Below are 20104 nucleotides of genomic sequence, written 5' to 3'. Positions count from 1 at the left end.
TAATCAAGGAGGTGGACATGCCCATGGCCTCTGCAATGCCTTTCTTCAATCCTTGCATTCCCCTGAACAAACAACAACAGCAAGACATGGCTTACAACTCTACCATCCCTTCTAATCTAAGAAGGGCACTAAAGTTACTAGATTGATGCCAAAGAGTGTGAGTGACCTAAGGCACCACTTCCTCCTACCACTCTAAGCTACCCCAAACAACAAGACTTCATTACAAACATAAAGAGGAATGATTATCCATCTATCTTGATTCTCAATTTAAAATCAATACACCAATAATTTCCCAAGTTGGATGAGACTTGCATTAACCCCAAACCAAACTACAAAGGTTCACACATTGATGGGTCAAACAAATGTATGTTGGTTGTAATGACCATTGTCCAAATGAGGAGTAGAGTGGAGGTGAACAAGTAGGGGCATTTAATAGCCTTGTCCACCCCATGCAAGTAACATGATCACTAGATAAGGGAGGCCCCCGTATTCAATACCTTCTTTGTGGGATTTAGACATAGGGGCTTCGCTCAATGAACCTCTGACCTATCACGTGCGTTCATGGCATATTAAAGAACACCCTTAATTTGACTACATATTGGAAAATACCCCTAAATATCACATTATTTAACCCCCTACCAATACGAACCCAATACACCTTCCCAATTTAAAAAACCCCTACTTCCACCAGATATTGCAGGGATCCATTTTTTCATTAACATTTTGTATACCCCTTTATATTTTTTCATTAACTTTGAGCTTCATTTTTAATACTTGCCAATATAAAAGCCCTTTACCCCCTATATATCCCTCAATATATTATGCCATTTCTTCCTCAATATATATCCCCCAATATGAACCCACGTAGTATGGTATTTCTCCCCCAATGAATCCCCCGTGGATTTAGAGCCATGATTCTAGATTGAAACTTGATTAAAAGAATGTTAAGGAAATGTTTTTGTCCCCTTACTATCATAAAAAGATAAACACACCTTTGTTTAACGTGGCTTGCACATTTTCCATTCTATCTACCATCTTGTCGAACCCTCTCTTAAATTTCCATTCTATCTACCATCTTGTCAAACCCTCTCTTAAATTTCCATTCTATCTACCATCTTGTCGAACCCTCTCTTAAATCTTAACTTAAAAATATAAGACATATTGAAAGTTTTAAACTATAAAAATTTCCCTCTAAATTATTTTATTTCTTCATAAATTTTTTAGCCTTTTACTATTAAAAATTAATAAATAATTATGATAATAATAATTAAATCTTTTATAATAAACCCTTCCCAAATAATATGATCATGATCTAGTAAAAATTATCCCTTATATTATCATCAAACCTCAACCTCAACCTCAACCTCATTGTTTACATATGTAAATCATATACTATATTAAATATCGGGAAAAAAAACAAACTCCCTCCTACCTTCCACCCAAAGCAACTCTTTTTTTTATACATTTTCTACCATAAAAATCTCAATTACTATCATCATCATTATAATGATGATGTATAATGTGATAGAGAATTGAAAATATTATTTTATAATAAGGGTCTTTAAACAAATTTTTAAAATTAAATCATAATTAAAAAATCTCAATTACTATTATGATTTGTTTAAAATTAAATCATATTTAAAAAATCTCAATTACTATAATCATGATGGTCTACATCATCTTGATGGTCTATAATGTGACAGAGAAGTGAAAATATTATTTTATATTCAATGTCTTTAAACAAATTTTTAAAATTAAATCATAATTAAAAATAGGAAATGAAGAGTTGACCTCTAAAGGATATCATTTTAAAATAAAGATAATATAAACTAAGTGAAAAGTAGTTATAAACTTAAAACGAAAAAGGATAATATAAACTAATTGAAAAATGGTATATTATATAAAAACGGGATAATCATATCTCTAAAGTGGAAAATGATATATAAAATAAAAATATGGATAATAGCGTTTCAAATTAACATTTTTAACTCTCGCTCAGTTCTATATTCATTTTATGTATTACCCAAGTTGAGCATACTGGCTATTTGATTGCGATTGATGTTCCCACTTTTGCGTACACCATGATATGATAACAATATGAAATAATAATTACTTATTTATTTATTTATTTATCTCACTCTAGTTTACCATTAACTCTTAACTCGTTTATATATAAATGTTTTAGTTAATCAATTTATTAGAATTATTATAAAATATTTAAATGATAATTTTTAGTTTTAAATATATTTATTTTTTATCTAGATGAGTTAATTTTTTTATATTATTATTATTAATAATAAATATATTTTAGTAATTTAGGTAAAGTTTAAGATAAAATCTTTTAATTATCATTATAATACTAAAGAGTATATCCAATAGTCCACAAATCAAATATATTAATAATTTATGATCTTGCAAGAGTTAAGAGGTAATGTGGATGGGATGCCTATTTTTCAAACTTTTCACATGAACCAAACATGTCCCTAGGAATTCAACCTATGTAGATGGGAGAATACACTGTGCTCTCAACCACTCAAGCCACCAAACCAAAACGTCAAATTATATATATGTACTACTCGAGCTATCAACCCAAAACATCAAATTTTATATATTAAGGGTGTGTGTTTCCTCCTAAGAGGTCACAGTTTCAAAACCAGATGGGTAGAGTATGTATGTCTTCGTAGACTTAGCAGTGAAATCATCATGCACAGGTGAGTCCTTTGTCCCACAGACGAGGGGGTCTCATACACCATTTTGTTGTTTGGCTTGGCCGTGACATTAAAATTGGATATATATATATATCATTTGTTTGGGACAATTTCTAGTTAAAACAAACAGGCGGGTTCAACTCCAAGGTGATTCTCACTCTCAACCATTTTATGTGAGTTAAGTTTATCATGGGTATCATTTTTGGGATTCAACTGCGTTAAGTAAGTCATTCAAACGTATGACCATTTCCATGAGAGGTAGTCTTAACTGACTAATTTCTCATGATTTTTGAATAGTTCACTTAGCACTCATTGCATCGGGTGATGCTCACAGGGGTGAAGAAGTGGGATTGAAACTAGTGAAATGTGGAGAACGAATCACATAGCATCAATCATCACTTCCGGGGCTTGCACCCGGTAACCAGGACTTCCCAGGAGGTCACCCATCCCAGAACTCCTCTGGCTCAAGCGCGCTTAACTGTGGAGTTTTTCCCACAATCAAGCCCACTTAGCTTGCTACCCCATTTGCAAAACCTTAGCAAGTATTGTGCCTCATGAACCATTCAAGTAGAGATCCCTTGACTCTTTTTGAATTTAAGTATGGGGGATTTACGCAGTGCATTATATTAGATATCATTTTTGGGATTCAACTGCGTTAAGTAAGTCATTCAAACGTATGACCATTTCCATGAGAGGTAGTCTTAACTGACTAATTTCTCATGATTTTTGAATAGTTCACTTAGCACTCATTGCATCGGGTGATGCTCACAGGGGTGAAGAAGTGGGATTGAAACTAGTGAAATGTGGAGAACGAATCACATAGCATCAATCATCACTTCCGGGGCTTGCACCCGGTAACCAGGACTTCCCAGGAGGTCACCCATCCCAGAACTCCTCTGGCTCAAGCGCGCTTAACTGTGGAGTTTTTCCCACAATCAAGCCCACTTAGCTTGCTACCCCATTTGCAAAACCTTAGCAAGTATTGTGCCTCATGAGCCATTCAAGTAGAGATCCCTTGACTCTTTTTGAATTTAAGTATGGGGGATTTACGCAGTGCATTATATTAGATATCATTTTTGGGATTCAACTGCGTTAAGTAAGTCATTCAAACGTATGACCATTTCCATGAGAGGTAGTCTTAACTGACTAATTTCTCATGATTTTTGAATAGTTCACTTAGCACTCATTGCATCGGGTGATGCTCACAGGGGTGAAGAAGTGGGATTGAAACTAGTGAAATGTGGAGAACGAATCACATAGCATCAATCATCACTTCCGGGGCTTGCACCCGGTAACCAGGACTTCCCAGGAGGTCACCCATCCCAGAACTCCTCTGGCTCAAGCGCGCTTAACTGTGGAGTTTTTCCCACAATCAAGCCCACTTAGCTTGCTACCCCATTTGCAAAACCTTAGCAAGTATTGTGCCTCATGAACCATTCAAGTAGAGATCCCTTGACTCTTTTTGAATTTAAGTATGGGGGATTTACGTAGTGCATTATATTAGATATCATTTTTGGGATTCAACTGCGTTAAGTAAGTCATTCAAACGTATGACCATTTCCATGAGAGGTAGTCTTAACTGACTAATTTCTCATGATTTTTGAATAGTTCACTTAGCACTCATTGCATCGGGTGATGCTCACCCAAGTTCAATTCCCACAAGTGTTATGATAAACTTATGTTGAATATATTACTATAATAATATTAAAAATAAAGATAAATTTTATCCCATGTAAGATAGCATAGGGACATTGTTATGATGAGGAATAAGAGTATGGGTTCTCGATCGTTATCCTCATGTAATATGTGGAAGATTTGCATGACATTCCATCCACCCTATGTGATAATGTTGGTCATTAATGATAAAGCCGCGAGATTTGTAAAGGCTTAGTGGGGTAATTTTCCTAATTCTCGTCTTGATCTCCTTAAATTGGTTTGTGGCTTTAGTTTACAATTGGGCTTCAAGCCCCCATGGCACCAACCTTGGCTTACAAGGAAAAATTCTATGTTTGTTTTTTTGGTTGGTTTCTTTTATTGAGCATATTAATGATAAAACTTGATAGTGCAAACTATCTTCCATCCATTCATCAAATATGATATTACATATATATAGAAGTGTTGTCTCAAGATAGGAAAACTATCTTGGACACACAATTTGTTGGTTGAGAGAATATCTCAACCACACACCAAACTAGGGAAACCAGAAAATATCTCAACCACACACCAAACTAGGGAAACCACTCCTATAGAATAGGAACAGACTCTTTACATAGACAATCACAACTTAGACAAGTGAAATGACATTTTTCAACAACTAAACCATTTTTAAAAATTAAATATAGAGAATCACTATCACATCCTCTATATTAATATTTTACAATAATATAAAAACACAAAAAAATTATAATATTATAATTAGCACTTTAAAAATAGTCTTTTATAAAATTATTTTAATATATTTAGTTTTTAATGTATTTATTTGTTTTTATTGATTAGGTATACTTCACATAGTTGTATATTTGTTTTTATATGCAGAAACTTGAACCATTGTAAGAAGTCATTATTTCTCGCATTAATTATATGCATTGTTTAACTTATTTTGTAAGAGTGGTAGATTGTTTTGTTGAGAATAGATTTGAAAAGAGATGTAGATTGTTTATTTAAAATGATTTAAAATTTTATTTTGGGTGGGGGTTTGGTAAAAGAAAAGAATTATAAAATGGATTTAAAAAAATATTGGGTTTTGGTAAAAGAAAAAGTTTATAATTATTAATATTTATTGAAATTAAAATTGGTTTACTGGTTTTCAATAGAAATAAGAGATTATTTGTTTATTTTTTAATTTTATTGGTATGTTAATTTTTTTTTTAATTATTATAATTTTCATTGTCTTGATTGTGTTTGTGAACTTTAAGGTGTTTTTGCGCTGCTTTGTTTGGTAAATATTTTAACTTTGTAAAAATAAAATAAAATAATCTTATTATATAATAAAAAAATTTAAGATATTATTATTTTTTATTAACTTTATATTAAAATAAAAATTCTACGTTATTATTTTTTTATTAACTTTTGTTGAGTAGTTAAGGTAAACTTGACATGGTCAAGTTACCGATGGGGAATTAAACCAACCTAGATTCATCTTAACTCGGGGTCTACCAAACCAGATCAAATCTCTTGAGATGGAAATATCTTAAGATGCCAAGAGACTTGTGGCACTCGCAGTGGGGAATTAAACCAACCTAGATCCATCTTAACTCGGGGTCTACCAAGCCGGATCAAATCTCTTGAGATGGAGATATCTTAAGATGCAAAGAGACTTGATCCCTGTGGGCACTCGCTAGATCTGGAGTTAAGATGAATTTAGGCTAGTTAATCTAATTTCATCTTTATAAATAATATAATTTTGATTTTGATTTTTTTTTAACTCCATTTATATAGATAATATAATTTTAAATTGTTTTAAAAAATTTATAAATTCCCTATTCTCGCATATGAAGAAATTTAAGATTAGTTCCCCTCAGGGATAGTAACCCCCTTGTAAGACCCTTGGGCATGACATGAAGACGTGCGTAGAGGCAAAATCACCACATCTTCAGTTCACACCCTTGGCTACAACATGTAGAAATATCCAAGCCTTGGCCAAGCTCAAGGGGATTTACACAGAAACATCACATGAGGCATAAAGGCAATCAGGGTACCTTAGGTGTATAGTCATGCTAAGGGGGCTACTCAAGGAATGAGCATGTGGAAAACCATGGTGATAGATGAGAGATTCGTAGGGTACATTGGTTTATTACCTCGAGATAAAGAAGTTGCACGATCGAGCAACATGCAATTGGATTAGAATTCATGGTGGGTCTATTGGCAAGTGTATGGATCGACACGAAAATGAGTAATGTGAAATGTAGTGTATGGTGGATGGCGGAACAGGCCTAAAGAAGCTTGGGAAGAACGCGTGTGTACATTTTGCCCGTATGGGGCAGTGGAATCGAAAAAACATTTTATTTTGGAATGTGATGCTTTCAAAGACATTAGAGAAAGTTATGAGAATATGTTAGCATCGGTTTCTTGCATTGTCTTTTCAGCAAGGGGATTGTTGAAAGGTTAGACCAACTCATCATCAATTTGAATAAGGAAAAGATTGAATTGCAAAAGCGAAAAACAAAAAACTAATAGTTTCATAAACTATTTTAGTCTCGTGGACATTAAAATACCATTTCATTTCATTAATTGAACAAAGAGCGTATGTGAGAATAAAAATGTACATACATGGGTAAGAAAACTACCAGAGGGATAGGGATGTGCGTGGATTTGGAAGTGTGGACATATAAGTCAGCCATATATGTGCTAGGTAGAATGACACCACCTAATGGAAGACTTAAGTTGAGCGAAGAGGAAGTCGCAACATGAGTGGGTGAACAAGTCGCATAAGTGGATGAGTCACACGGATTATTTTTATTGAGGTGGCTCCACTAGTGCATACATATTCTTTTAAAAATGGGCAAAGCGTTCTAACTATCGTGGGTAGAGTTATAATGACACAATCAAATTTACAAGTTTGTTAAATATTATTAGCGAGTGGAGCGCTAATGACTTTGTCGTATTTTTTTCGGAGTAAGAAAAAGTAATTGTGATTTTTAATTTAATTTTCACAACCACAAATACCTTTGATCTCGGAGAATTTTTCCATGTATAAAATTAAAATTGATTAGTTTTATTTTGATATATAATACATTTATATAAAAATAAAAATGGTTATTTTGAATAATTAGTTGATATTTTATAAAAGGTGATTTTCATATTTACCTATATCTCTGAATTTTAAGTTTTTAATAAAAATAAAAATAATGTAAGATGTTACCTCATAATAATTGATAATCATCTAAACAAATACCTAACATTCTTATCTTGTCATCATTAAAGCAAAAAAGATAATCTAATATTTAAGGTATTTAGTTATTATTATATTTTTACATATTATATCATATTTTTTTTTTTTTTCAAAAGGTGGAAAAACCTATCAAACTCAGTTGTCAAACCAACAGTGAGGACAGCCATCTCTGGCTGCTATCCGCGAATGTCGGTTGACGCATCACTGTTATCAAGGAAAACCACGCCACCTGAAATAACCCGCTAGTGGTCCGTAATTAATTATTTTATATAATTAAAATAATTTTATAAAATTTTGTAATTTTTGTAATTAAGTTTATGTAAATAAATATATTTATTTTAAACAGGGGATATTGGGTTTATTAACGTGGATATTGGAGAAAAATAAAATCCAGCATATTCTCAAAGGTCATTAGATATTCGTTAAATATTTTTTTGTTTCTCTCGTGATATGAGTGATGAATATTTTAATATTTAGTAATATTTTTCTTGAGTAATTTATAAGCCATGAATATATTTTAAAAGTGAATAATAAATTATACGCATTAATTTTAAGTGCAACATTGTGTCCTTTAATTTTATTAATATTTAATATATTAACAACATTGTGTCATTTAATTTAATTAATATTTAACATATTTAAATTAATAGTTACAACATTGTATCATTTAATTTAATTAATATTTAATAAATTAACATATTTAAATTTTTTTTTTTCACAAAGCTGGTTGCTGTATTAATAACTGAAAAAAAAGAAGGGAGTTTGGACTCCTGAGGTATATTAAGTGCAAAGTACAGCAAGGATCGGTGGAGTTACAAAACAGAATTTTCTCCTTGATCCTGCTTGTTCTGTCTTTGAGAAATTCTTGACTAAAATAGACTCTTACATATTGAAGCAACAAAAACTGACATTTGCAGAACATATCTAATCTATGTTAATGTGACTAATATGCCTTGCTGTGGATTCCTCCGGCTTTTCATCCCCATCTATTTGCTTGGCGCTTGAAGAGCTTGGGGCTGCGTTGTTGCGTTTGTCCATCATGTATTTCAGAATCGCTATGGACTCTTCCGCATGGCTGCACCTGTTAGACAGATGATTGAATTGCTCATGAAGAGAAGAGACCCTGTGCAGGAACAAATCAATTTCTGCTCGATACTTGTCGTTGATGATGCGGTTCTGGTTGTCGATTTTTGCTTCTAAAATCCTCTGTTGATTGTCTAATATATTCTGCTGGGCTCTGATTTCTTCCAGTTCAGCTTGAAGGTCCAAGCAGTGCAAGCAATCCTCATTGCGGGCCATTGTAGAAGCTAGGAGGGAGAGATTAAGAAGGTGGAGAAAGGCGAAAAGAAACTGCCTGAGGTTTCGGACAAAAACTACAGCGCGGGCATCAGGGTTCCGACGCAATGCAGAGGCAGGAATAATATGCCGAGAGGGGCCGCACAGAGAAGCAAACGGGAAGAGGGGCGCAGGGAGAAGGAAGAGGGAGGAGAAATATAAAGAGAGGCGGGAGGGAAGAGGATCAGTCACGGGGAATGAGAGGGAATCCAGAGAGAGGCGCGGGAAGGTCAGATGTCTGTCCAGAGAAGCCCGATAATCAAGAGTGAAAAGATAGAAACCGGCGGGATTACTGAGTATTTGTCGAATTTTAAAGAGATAATATCTGTGCCAAATCCCTATGCAGATAGTGATCTTGCTGTGAATCTGGAAATTTTGAGTCCACTCCTTTCTGTCATAACTATCCGATTTGATGCACGGTGGATTGATTCGGATCATGGCAAGGGCTGTTGGATATCCTCGGCATTACAACGTAAGCTGCCTGTTGTCCTTTCGCAAGCCCTGTTGGCATGTCTGTCAGCTTGCTTGTTGAGAGTACGAAGAATATGATAATACTGCAGGTTATCCATTGTCTGGTGCAACAATTGACTTCTCCGAATGACCTACTGGAGAAGAACATTGGGTGACTCTTTCTGATGAACCATAAGGTTAATGACAACCGAAGATCCTTGCGGTTCTTATTCCCAATCTGCTTAGCTAAGTTAGTCCCTGATAAAGGGCTAACGCTTCCGCCCTGTTGTTCGATATATTCCCTAGACCCCATTCATAGTATAGAATGCATTCCCCATTAGCATTAAGGATCAATCCCCCTGCTCCGCTGATTCCTGGGTTTGACTTAGACGCCCCGTCGAAGAAAAGATAAAAGTTGTTGCATTTTTGTATCCAGTTTACAAACTCCTCCTCTTTGATCCTGATTTTCCAAGATTGAGTTCCCTGACTGCGCTGATCGTTCACCATGTTGCCTTTCTGAGCGTTGTTATTTTCGTCCAGAATGTAACTAATGAAAATTCTTTCTTCCACACTGTACATTGCCACATCTGTGCTGCTTTGGGTTTTGACAGAAATAGTTTCCAGGGCAAGATTTTTGGCCTTATTGCAAATGATTCTTGTAGCTGAGCTCTTGTTCTTGAAGATTTTCCGGTTTCTTGCTAGCCAAATACGCCATAGCATGGTATAGGGGAGAGTATTCCATACTCTCTTCACTAGATTGCTCCTTTTATTTTTCCAGGGACAACTTTTTTCCAGATGTGGATCACTTCCACTATAGAATGCTGAGAGTTCCAAGGTAAGTTATCAGTGAGAGACAATTTTTTCCAACAATCAACAGCAAAAGGACAATCGACAAAAAGATGATGCATAGTTTCTTCAGCATTGTAGCAGTTGGGGCAATGAGATGGACCGTTGATACCCCTCTTTTGCAAATTCTCTGTTGTTAAGATTTTCCCTTTTAGCAGGACCCATATAAAAAATTTAATTTTTGGAAGAGCCTCTGACTTCCAAACCATTTTCCAGTGATTCCATAAAGTCATGGGGAAGGTGTTGTTGCAGAGATACTGGTGGCCTGCTTGGACTGTGTAATTTGATCCGGTTAAGTCCCAACGAAAACCATCCATCTCATTCTTCTTGATAGGAGCTTTACTATGAAGGAAAGACTACAAAGAGCATAGACTAGAGTTAAGATCACTGGGGATAATAGGAAATGACCACCCTAGCCAGATATGAGATTGTGGATCCCAGCTAGAGATTTGGTCCAGATAATGGATACCCCTGTTGTTGAAAAAATTTAGAATAGGGATGGTTTCTTCGTGCCTGTTTATTGGCTGCTGTCCCAGGATTTTATCAGCCCCAATATTAATACTAGCTCCTCCCATGGGGACTTTGGATATATTCTGAGTCATGAAAGGAATAGCTTTTTTGCATAATCACCAGATTTTTGAAGAGTCTCTGTTGGGAATATCAGAATCGAATAACTACTGTCTGGGGAAGTTCAAGTATTTGGTTTCCAGAACCCTTTTCCACCACGAAGAGGGACCAGTTATGAGCCTCCAAGCAATCTTCCCACCAAAGGCTAGATTTAAAAACTTGGGAGACCTAATACCGAGACCTCCTCTGTCCTGTGTTTGAATGACATGTTTCCAGTTGACTAAATTAAACTTCCTTTTGTCGTTCTTCCCTCCTTGCCATAGGAAATGGTGGAGAACAGCTTCCATTTTGTGATGAAAGGTTGTTGGGGCTTGGTATAGAGAGAAAAGATAGAGGGGAAGAGAAGAAATACCTGATTTAAGGAGGATAAGATGGCCTGCTGGGTTGAGCCACAGTGATCCCCATTGCTGCACCTTTTGCTTCACCTTGTCAATGATACTGTCCCAGGTTCCGGCCTTCAGAGGACCTAGGCTCACTAGCATGCCCAGGTAAGAGAAATGGGTCCAGTCCAAATTGCAGGAGACTCCAAAAATATTTGCGATATTGTGAATGACCTGATTTGAAGTATTCCATCCATATATACAGCTTTTTAGCTGATTGACCAAGCCTCCAGAATACCCCATAAATTGATCAAGAAGTTTCTTGAACCTCCTTGCTATTGTAGTGGAGGCTCCTCCAATTAACAAGGTATCATCGGCAAACTGTGAGTGATTGATGTTCTTGGCTCCATTCCCAAATTTGATTCCAATGATGAGACCCACTCTTCTGTTGTAATCCAGAGCTTGACTGAAGGATTCTGCCATAAGGATAAAGAGATAGGGAGAAAGGGGGCAACCCTGTCTAAGACCCCAGGAGGATTGAAAGGCTTCACCAGGTCTGCCATTAATCAGGGGGGAAATCCAGGGCCCAGAGATGCAAGCAGTAATAAGACTAATGAAGGGCAACTCAAACCCCATCTTTTTTAGAACAGCTATAAGGAAGGAATGCCTAACTCTATCAAAGGCGTTGGCTAGGTCAAGTTTGAGGATAAACCCTTTCTCCTTCTTGGAGAGGCTCGAATGAATGGCTTCTTGCACTAGAAGAATGGAATCAGTGATTTGCCTATTGGGCAAGAAACCTCCTTGATTTTCAAAGATCAAAGAGGGGAGGAGGGGTTTGAGGCGAGATGCTAATATTTTGGAAAAAAATTTATAGGAGGAATTGCAGAGGGAAATGGGTCTAAATCGGGAGAAGGAAGTGGGCCGATTTTCTTTAGGGATGAGGGCGAGAAAGGTGGAATTGGTGTAACCACCTATTTTACCCTTTCTCTGAATCCATCTGATCATCTTGATCAAATCCTTTTTTATTAAACCCCAGAACGCCCTGTAGAAACAAATGGGGAATCCATCAGGCCCAGGAGCCTTGTCAGGATTCAGATTCCAAATCGCTCTTCTGATTTCCTCCTCTTCAATTTCCTTATTCAGGTTGTCATTCATCTCCTTAGTGATTCCTTTAGGTAAGTGTTGAAGCAAATCAGCGTAATCCTCTTCTCCTTTAGTTTCAGTTAAAAGGTCTCTGTAATGCTCAGATGCAGCCTTTCTGATGGCCTCTTGGGTGTTGTGCAGATTTCCTTCATTATCCAAGATTGAGCTTACGTTGTTCCTGAGCTTTCGAGCAATAGCCTGTTTGTGAAAAAAGGTTGTATTTTTATCGCCTCCTTGAAGCCAAAGTTGCCTAGACTTTAAACGCCATTTGGATTCTTCCTCCCTGTTTATGTGGCTCAGCTGTGAATAGAGAGCACTTTCTTGCTCCTTATTTTGCTAAGAAATGCCATGTTCTTCTATCCTTTGTTGGACACTCTCTAATTCATTCTTGATTTTCTTTTTGGTCTCCTCAGGTTCCTTGTAGTTCGCTTTTTCCCATTCCTTAATCGCCTGTTTGGTTCTTCTGAGTTTAGTTTCCCAAATGAAGCCTGGTGAGCCTTCTACATGCTGGTTCCAAGTCCCCTGAACAATTTCTCTGACTGCTGGGACCCAATTCCAGAGGGGACTGTATTTAAACGGTATAGGTCCGAGGGGGCAATGAGTTTCCAGAGTGAGGGTTATAGGATAGTGATCAGAGGCTGAGGTGGTAAGGACGCTAGCATAACCTACGGAGAAGGAAGAAAGGAACGAAATATTGATTAAAAACCTGTCGAGCCTTTCCATTATATTGCCAATGCCAAGCCTGCGGTTTTTAGGAGCAACATCCACTAATTCATATTCTTGACTGATAGTCTCCAATCGGCCTCTAAAGGGATCTAGAGTGAAACATCCTCCCCCTTTTTCGTTGGCGTGTAAGACAAGATTGAAGTCGCCTACCACTATAATATTTAAGTTTAACTCCCCATCGATGCTAGCCTTAAGATCATCCCAGCAAATTTCCTTTTCTTTGTAATGGTTGGGGGCGTAAACATTATAGATGATTACAGTATTGTTGTCTATTATGCTGTCCAGGGCGATTCTGATCCAATGCTGGTGAAGACTTATTGAAGTGCAGTTCCATTTACTGTGATCCCAGATGGTGGCGATTCCTCCAGAAGCTCCTCTTGAGTCACTGGTGCATCCTTTGTATTGTTTCTGCTGATCTATTATTCTTCTCATTTCTTGCTGGTCTTGTTTTGTCTCCTGAATCAATAAAATATCTGGCTTTTCATTATGAATTAAATCTCTGAGGGCTGTGACTTTGGAGGGGTGCCCTAAACCCCTGTTGTTCCAAGATAGGATTTTCATCATTGGGTATTTGGCGTGCAGAGAGGTGCTCGCCTCTCTTGATCTTTGTGGCTTGTCTCTTTCTCTTGATGCCCTAAAATGAAAGATTCTATTGGAGTTTGCGTTCCCATGGCTATGTCTTTCTGAGCGTTCTCATCCCTGTGCTGCTTGGCTGATTTTCTACCAGGCCCAGGTTTTTTATAAGTGTCGCTGGAAGTTCCATGATCTTTAGAAGAGCTTCTGGTTATCCTGGAGAGAGAGGGCTCAAGGGAGGCCTGCGATGAGATGATCTGGGAGGGGTGAGGATCAGAAGGCTCGGATAAGACCAAGGGGGGCAAGGAGGGGTCCTCGGAAGGAGGTTCAAGGGAAGAAAGGACTAGAAAGGGATTAGAAGAGGAGGGGAGGGGCGGATCAGGAGGGGGGAGGGCAGATGAAGAGGGGGAGGAAGAAGAGGGACGTGATGTAAAGGGAGCAGGAGGATCAGATTCCAAGGGAGGCTTGGAAGGAGGGGCAGACTTCTTCTTTTTGACTGTTTCCCAATGGCCTTCTTGTTCGCCGGTCTCTGCATCAACAAGTTTAGAACATCTATTGGCAAAGTGTTTGTATTCGTGACATACCTTACATTTAAATGGTATCTGCTCGTAGTCCAATTGCTGTACATGGCTCCATTCGTCCACTTTCAGTTTTATTGCTTCAGGAAGCCCTTTGCCAAGATCCACTTCGACACAGATCCTTGCGCAGGCCTGCATGTTGTCCTTCGGTTCGCTACGGTCAATATATTTTCCAACAGCATTCCCAATGGCTCGAACAGACTCATCTCCCCAGCAGTGGAGAGGGAGATGAGGGAGACGAACCCAAACTGGAATAGCACTAGGGACATCCAGTTCAGGGTCGAAGTCTGGGGTCCATTTGTTGAGGTAGAGGCCCCTGGAGTCCATGAAATAGGGCCCATTCTTGAAGATTAGATCCTTATCCTCTTTGGATTCAAAATGGAATGTGTCATACCCTTTCCCACAAAACCTAATGGATATTTTCCCTTGAATTTTGTCAGACCAGTTTCTTTCAACCCATCTTTGTACTGTTCTAGGAGAGGGCCAAATGCCTGTAAATTGACCTATGAGACCTTTTTCAACAAGAGACAAAGCCGCCATGCGAGGCAGGACTGGAGGTAACTAAACTTCCTGGAGTACATCCAATTTCTTAACAAATCTTGAGAGTGCACGTCTGGGGCGTAGCGGAGGGAGGGATTTCACCAATTCTGAGAAGGCTCTTTGAGGGTCGACTCCCTCCAGAGGAGAATCCGAAGGGGCCATGGCAGGAGGCCAAGGCCCAGGCGGCCGCGAAGCCGGAGAGTGGATGCAGTCTCAGAAGGGCGCGCGCGGGCCAGAGCTCCGATCCTGTGCGGCAGCGTTAAATTAACATATTTAAATTAATAGTTACAACATTGTGTCATTTAATTTTATTAATATTTAATATATTAACATATTCAAATTAATGGTTAGATATATTAATATATTAAAGCAATATATTAATATTTTAAATTGATATTTAAATATATTAATATATTAAAATTAAATATTTATAAACATACATTTATATTAATCAATTTGTTTTTAATATATGGATTATTTTCCAAAAAATAACATAATGTTGTATATCATAATTTAATCTAATTAATTTGCATTTAAATATTTTTGTTTCTAATTTTATTAATATTTTCACTTTTCACTCTCGACTTATTCCATTGATCACTGTCTCGATTTATTACTCAACTATATTTTTGTTTCTCCTCAACTTTTGTCTTGACAATGGGTCTTAGTTTAGACTTGAAACGTCTACATTCAAAAATGTTTATTGTGAAGCTATTTCCGACATCTTGCATACAAGATCATCCCCACAAAAAACTACAAACCCTAATCAGTTCCTTGTACGAAAGGGAAATCTGGCTTGAGATACATTCACTTGAGAAAACCAGGATAAATATAGAGAGGAGAACAGTTGATCTTTGTTTTCTAGAACATTGTAGGGATCTGGATCTCACTCCACCCTTTGCTAGCATTAATCACATGCTTCATAACCATCACAACTACAGAGCATTTCCTCGCTTAAGTAAATCTCTAATCTGCAGCGAAATCAAAAGAACTACATTCTCGCTGGACAAGCTATCAAACTTGCAATATAAATCTCACCTTAAATTGGCCCAGCTGACCTGGTTTGACATGTGGTGCTTGATTGATGCCATGGCTGCATTTTTGAAAGCAGAAAACGAGGGTCGCAACGCCATGGATAGACAAGGCAAGAAATTAAATAAGCTTGAGAGTCGTATGAGAAATCGACATACAGGTGATTTTACCAGCAACTCAGATGAACGCAAATGAGTGGAAAACATTGTAGAAAATAACGCAAATCCCTTAGCCAATAAAGCAAAGACAAACGCTAATGCAATTAATAGCCGCAGAGCCACTAATGATAATTACTCTCATGACCAATTCACTGATAAATTAAAGAAGCCAGGTAACATTGTTAGGGTCAACGTGGGTGATGTTCATTCCATTAACGTCAAAGAAAAATTAGAATCAATGGTACACGTTGAACATAACTTAGGGGATCTGGAAAACAATACAGAGGCTCGCCGTCAATAAAGAAGAAAGAATACATTTTACATGACCGCTCAAACTCGTATATGGAAAATAATAAAGACATACATATAAAAAATGATATTGACACCAACTCTCGAATGGTTTACCCGAATAATGGCTCTTAGGGCACATTACACAACCATTGCAACAAGAAGGTTGTCAAACATATCTTCCTATGAATTAAGTGAAGATGAAACAGAGGTTTTGAATAAGGGATTAAATTTCGCAATAGCTCCTAAATGAATACCTATTGAGGAGATTATATGCAACTTAGAGGATAGTATTCAGAATCTAAGGAATGAGGAAAAAGAGCTAATTAGGAAAGACTGTGCAATCATCCAAAGGAAAGCAAATCCCCCCCAAAATAAATTAAGAAGAAACCAGTTGCTTTCTCTCAAAAGCCTCAGGAACAATGAAGACATTGTGATTCTAAAAGCCAACAAAGGGGAAGCCACGATTGTGATGAACAAAGTGGATTATGTGGCAAAAAAGAGGGACCACCTATACAACACTGGTAGTTACAAGAAGCTAAAAGACAATCCCATCTCCAGGATTATCAAAGAAGTTAAAAAATCCATCACCAATTCCAATCTTGACGAAGGACTAAAGAAGTGCCTTTTACCCAGTATTGAAATTACACCTAGAATTTATGGAGCTCCCAAAATTCACAAAAATGATGCTCCCCTAAGACCCATAGTAAACATTATAGGTTCAGCCACATATGGATTAGCTAAGTATGTGGCTAGCTCCCTTGCCCCACTTGTTGGAAAAACTAACTCTTATATTAAAGATTCTAATCATTATGTGGAGCTCATAAAAGGAAGCAGGTTGGATCCAGAAGACAAAATTGTGAGCTTTGATGTAGCACAAATTTTCACAAAGATCTCGTTAGAAGAGGCGATCCACGTTGTTAAAGAAGTCACAGACCCAGGGGCTTCCAAGCTTGTTGAAGTTTGTCTTTGTTCCACTTTCTTCACCTTCCAAGGTGAATACTTCGAACAAACCATAGGGGTAGCTATGGGATTGCCATTACCCCCCATAGTAGCCAACCTTTACATGGAGAAATTTGAGAAGACAACCCTGGAAAGTTACCCTTTGAAGCCTAAATTTTGGACTAAGTTCATTGATGATACCAATGTGAATTGGCCTCATGGAGATTTGGAGCTAAAAATCCTCCTTAACCACCTTAATGGCATTTCTGATGACATTAAATTCAAAATGGAGACTGAGGAAAACAATTGCATTCCTTTTCTTGACATTCTTCTTCTTAGAAAAAGAGATGGATCATTGGGTCACAAGGTATACAGAAAAATGGCTCACATGAATAGCTACCTTCATGCTGATTCTCATGACCATCCATCCCAGAAGATGGGGGTTCTCAACACTCTCTTCACCAGAGCACTAAGGATGTCAGACAAAGAGCATGTTGATGAAGAAATAGAATATCTGAAAAACGCTTACTTAAACATTGGCTACAAGTACGAAGGTATCAATAGAGCTATCATAAAAGCTAAATCAAGAACTACTTCCAAACCCCCCTCCTCCAACTTGCAAGCCCTAATTGGAAAAGTGTATCTCCCTTACATCCAAGGTATCACTGAGAAGTTAGCCAAGGTACCGAGAAAGCAAGGAATAGAAACCTCGTTCAAACCATTTAATACGATCCGGCAGAAGATGAAATCTGTAAAGGATGACCGAGATCACTTCCATTAAAAAGGCATTTATAAAGTTAAGTGATCTTGTGGTAAATGTTACATTGGAGAGACAGGAAGATCCTTCAAAATCATACTTAAATAACATGTTGCAGATTTCATAAAAGGGAGGATTAGATCCTCAACATTTGTCGAACATTCTTCTAAGACCAACCACCATGTTTTCCTAGAAGACGTGAAAATTATCTCCAAGGAAAACCATTATTGTAAGAGAAAGATACGTGAGGCTCTAGAAATCATGAAACACCTAACAAATCTCAACAGAGACAGCGGAATTGATGTCAGCACAAATTGGATCCCCTTTCTCACACAAGTTACAATCTCTAACTTATGACTAATCCTCCCTCCTTAAACACCTATACCCATCTTATTTCTTAATTAACATAAACATCTCTTAATAATATTAATTAATAAATAACATGAATAATTTTTTTTACAATATATTAATAATGAATTACAATTAAAAATTTGAATCTATTTATATTTATATTTAAATAAATTAATATATTAAAATGAAAATTAAATATCTATTTATATTTATATTTAAATAAATTAATATATTAAAATGAAAATTAAATAAATGTAATTAAAAATATATAGTCAAATTAATATTTAGTTATATTAAATTCATTAATTAATTAACTTCTCACAATTAAGATCATATTGAAAACCATTACAATATCCCATACAATCATTTCTAACCCATTTATAATCAATTATACACATTAATTTTACTTGCAACATTGTGCCATTTAATTCAATCAATATTTAATATATTAACATATTTAAATTAATAGTCAGATATATTAATATATTTAAAATAATATATTAATATTTTAAATTGATATTTAAAAAGATTAATATATTAAAATTAAATATTTATAAACATGCATTTATATTAATTGGAAAAAGATTTAATATATAGATTATTTTCAAAAAAATTAACCTAATATTCCATATCATAATTTAATATAATTAATCTGTGTTTAAATATGGAGTTGTCTTTAGTGCGATTTTTTGGAAGTTTTTACGGTGGGTTTTTCCAGTCTAATTTCTCTAAAATCCAACAGGAATTTATTGAAATCACAAGCTTGATGGGTAATCCTGTGCAATCAAAGTGCCCTAGGGGTTTTCCAGAGTGTTGAATCCATATATACAATCAAAAAACTAGTTTAAATAACACAAATCAAGATTTCACCTCAAATTTTTCCGCCGGATTCCAGCACCGAAAAGTCCAAAAAGTCGTACTAAAGACAGCTCCTTTAAATATTTCGTCTACAACTTCATTAATATTTCCATTTTTTTTACTATCAGCGCATTTCGTTGATCACTCTCTCTATTTATTACTCAATTATACTTTTACTTTTTCTCGACCTTTGTCCTGATGATAGGTCTTGGTTTAGACTCGAAACGTTGACATTCAAAAATGTTTACTGTGAAGCAATTTACGACATATCACATACACGATCATCCCCACATAAATCTACAAACCCTAAAGTGAATATATTTTTGAGATAAATATTTGTTTGGGCATATCTTATGAGTACTCTAATTCTGAGCGGCAAGAAATCTATGGGCAGTAATTAGCAAGGACTTTGCATCTAAAAAAGTTTGGGCAACATTGAGCCAAACTTAGAATCAACTATATGCACAAAATCATATGCGCAAGCATGTTGTGCATGTTATTTATTAAAAAAAAATTAGGTTCTTGGGCTTGAATTATATCTATATATATATATATATATAAATTTAACAAAATAATCGTAAATAGGGTTTAAGATTAAAAAAAATAAATTTGAAAAGTTTAATGAAAAGATCATTCAAATCTTAACTAGATTTAAAAGCAATATTTTATAATAAATTTAAATCCTTGCGAAACCCGATTTAAATACAAATTAAAAATGGAATATTGGAAGTGGAGATTTATATGCTAGATGGCAAGAAACAAAAGAAAAAAATCAAAAAAAAATAAAAAATCAATACAAATAAAAGAGTTCAAAAGACGCGAAGAAAACTGATATAACAATTTAGCTCGAATATCTAATTTATTGAGGAGATGAATAAACTTATAGGTGAGCACACTAAAACAACATTGAACGTTATCCCCTTTTTTTTATTAGAATGTAGAAGGATGAAGAAATGCTAGCAATAGTGAAAAACTAAATAA

At 36.1% G+C, this 20104-nt stretch overlaps 1 protein-coding gene across 1 annotated transcript; it reads right to left on the bottom strand.

Annotated features, from left to right (window-relative positions):
• Positions 1-12656: 12656 nt before the first annotated feature.
• Positions 12657-13478, bottom strand: LOC149218461 (uncharacterized). Its single transcript, XM_089386566.1, has one exon. It carries the CDS (start codon positions 13476-13478, stop codon positions 12657-12659), a length of 822 nt encoding a protein of 273 aa, XP_089242692.1.
• Between the last annotated feature and the right edge of the window lie 6626 nt (positions 13479-20104).

This window comes from Pinus tabuliformis, chromosome Q, assembly GCF_031772625.1.
Source record: "Pinus tabuliformis cultivar Carrire ecotype Pingquan chromosome Q, CPIR1, whole genome shotgun sequence".
NCBI lineage: Eukaryota > Viridiplantae > Streptophyta > Pinopsida > Pinales > Pinaceae > Pinus > Pinus tabuliformis.
The sequence above is the reverse complement of the archived record's forward strand: the minus strand, read 5'-3'. Positions and strand labels throughout refer to the sequence as shown.